Genomic DNA, 3156 nt, shown 5'->3' with positions numbered 1-3156 from the left:
GTTAATCTTATAAAAACTAAGTTTTTATATAAAAAATACTTGTTTATCTAAATATTTTTTAAATTTATTCATATAATCCCTCATTTTTGTAATTAAAAAGTAGTATTTGATGAAACAAAAACATTTATATTTTCTATTTTTTCAACAAAAACCTAATTTATTTGTCCTATTAGGTGTTATTTTTCATTTTTTCCCCACGTTCAATGTCCATTTTACCCAATAAAACTACATTTATATCATAAAATACACATATTTTGATTTTTTAAATATTTTTTCTTATTTTTCAATAGTTTTCTATGTCATATTATTAACTAGAATTCAATATTATGAACCCAAACGGTAATATTATTAACTAAAATGTAATTTTATGAACAAATATAATACAAATGTTAACCACAAAAAAAAAAGTTAACCGAAATGGTAATATTATTAACAAAAAAAAAGCATGTTATGAACTTCATTGGTAATATTATGAACATTTTTTATTGGTTTTCCAAAGTTTTATTAATTGATTTTGTTGAAATTTTATTGAAATTTACGCATTTTTTCAATTAAAAAATAATTGTCGGGAATTTGAAAAATTATGAGCAGGTTAATAAAAAAAATAGATTGATAATGCCCATGAATATATATTTAAAACAAATAATAATAGTTTTCTATGACAAATAAAAGATTTTTTGCGGTGACTAATGTATTTATTAATAGTATTACAAAAAATAATTTAAGAGTGTTACACAAAAAACATAACCACGTAAAATATTATCTTAACTTTTTTGAATTTTGTTAAATTTTAATAACTTTTAAATAATTATTTTATTGTTACTGTTATTCAGTTATATGTAATAGTAGCTGCACTGTGCATCTGTATATGTATATAAACCCCAGAATATGAACTGCAATACATCATTAGACTTCTAATTTACGACCAAGTAACATATAGTTGATAGCTAAATATTTTTGTAATGGAGGATAATAATTCTCCGGTTATTGGTATTGACCTGGGAACTACTTATTCGTGTGTTGCTGTTTTTCAAAATGAAAAAGTTGAAATTATTGCTAATGACCAAGGAAATAGAACCACTCCTTCTTATGTTGCATTCAATGACACCGAAAGACTTATTGGGGAAGCGGCAAAAAATCAATGTGCCTTGAATCCAAAAAATACCATTTTTGATGTAAAAAGGTTAATGGGCAGAAATTATATAGATGATTGTGTTCAACGAGTAATTAAAATCTTACCCTATGAAATTATTGACGAAGAGAATAAACCAAAAATACAAGTCGAATATAAAAAAGAGAAAAAGGTGTTAACCCCAGAAGAAGTATCTTCTATGATATTATCAAAAATGAAAAAAATTGCAGAAAATTATTTAGGACGAAATATAAATAAAGCTGTTATTACAGTTCCGGCTTATTTTAACGATTCTCAGCGACAGGCTACCAAAGATGCTCGGACCATCGCTGGACTTGATGTTATTCGAATAATTAATGAACCCACAGCCGCCGCCATCGCTTATGGATTAAATAATGATACAAAAGAACAAAACGTTTTAATATTTGATTTGGGTGGGGGGACTTTTGATGTATCTATATTGAATATTAGTAATGATGGCATTTTTGAAGTTAAATCAACAGCAGGAGATACTCATCTTGGGGGAGAAGATTTTGATAGTATTTTATTAGATTATTTTACACGAGAATTCAACAAAAAATATAAAAAAGATTTAAGCAACAATAAAAGATCATTAAGGCGTCTTCGTTCTGCCTGTGAAACTGCTAAACGAACTTTATCTTCATCTACACAAGCGACAATCGAAATTGATTCGTTATATGAGGGAATTGATTTTCATACTACCATTACTCGCGCTAAATTTGAAAATTTGTGTGGGAGTTTATTCAAAAACACTCTAGTGCCAGTTGAAAGGGCGTTAATCGATGCTAAGCTCGATAAGAGTGACATCGATGAAATTGTTTTGGTTGGAGGTTCTACGCGTATTCCAAAAATACAAAACCTCCTTCAAACTTTTTTCAATGAAAAGAATTTGAATAAGTCGATTAATCCAGATGAGGCTGTAGCCTATGGTGCTGCCATTCAAGCTGCCATTCTCAGTGGAGATAAATCTGATAAGATCAAAGATTTATTATTACTGGGTGTGACTCCCCTTTCATTGGGTATTGAAACTGCCGGTAATATTATGACTACCTTGATTAAAAGAAACGCGACAATTCCTACTAGCAAATTTGAAAACTTCACTACGTATAGTGATAACCAAGAATGTGTTAATATTAAAATATATGAAGGAGAAAGAACTAAAACTAAAGATAATAATTATTTGGGGGAGTTTCAATTAAATAATATACCCCAGGCACCCAAGGGTATACCTAAAATTAAGGTTACATTTGATATTGATGCCAATGGGATATTAAATGTGTCAGCAACCGAAGAATCTTCCGGCAAATCAGAAAAAATTACTATAACTAATGACTCGGGAAGATTAAACAAAGAAGAGGTAGATCGAATGATCAAAGAAGCTGAAATGTATGCTGCTCAAGACCGGGAATTAAGAAACGATATAGAAGCTAAATGTAAATTAGAATCATATTGCTTAGAAATACAAAATAATATCATAAATAATAACAGTAGTAATATAGATATATTTAAATCAAAATTAGAAAGTACTCTCAAGTGGATTGATGAAACCCCCTCTGCTAAACAAAAAGATTATGAAAATAAATTAAAAGAAATAAAAAAGGATTATGAACATATACTTGGGGGAAATGAATCAAATTTACATAATAATCAATTCCACCCAACCATTGAAGAAGTTGACTAATAAACAGAGAAGGGTTTTCATAATTTATTAATATAAAATTTTATATATTAAAAAATGAATAATTTCAAAAGTTACCAAGAAAGAATAAATGCCCCAATAGATCTTTTAAAATTTAGTTTCCCATTCTGGATACACCAACAATATCTATTTTCTAATTATTATTTAGATGTCGATAAAGAAGATGTCCCTCTTAATTTAAAATATATAAATGTACATGCCACTGATCGACTATATTATTTACACCACAAAAAATCACCATTTTATGAAAATGTAAATGAGTGTGTAATGGTTGGAAGAATGAATGATTTAAAAAATAAGAAGT

The 3156-nt window shown here is 28.0% G+C and overlaps 1 protein-coding gene across 1 annotated transcript; it reads left to right on the top strand.

Moving 5' to 3' along the window:
* The first annotated feature begins 962 nt into the window (after positions 1–962).
* Positions 963–2910, top strand: LOC137639818 (heat shock cognate 71 kDa protein-like). The gene has a single exon (XM_068372060.1). It carries the CDS (start codon positions 963–965, stop codon positions 2832–2834), a length of 1872 nt encoding a protein of 623 aa, XP_068228161.1. The 3' UTR covers positions 2835–2910.
* Positions 2911–3156: the final 246 nt, after the last annotated feature.

Source organism: Palaemon carinicauda, chromosome 4 (genome assembly GCF_036898095.1).
Source record: "Palaemon carinicauda isolate YSFRI2023 chromosome 4, ASM3689809v2, whole genome shotgun sequence".
NCBI lineage: Eukaryota > Metazoa > Arthropoda > Malacostraca > Decapoda > Palaemonidae > Palaemon > Palaemon carinicauda.
Note: the sequence above shows the minus strand (reverse complement) of the source record. Positions and strands in the feature narration are given on the sequence as shown.

What these genes read in the sequence shown, in the direction of transcription:
- LOC137639818 (XM_068372060.1), top strand. Translation starts at nt 963, where the DNA reads ATGGAGGATAATAATTCTCCGGTTATTGGTATTGACCTGGGAACTACT.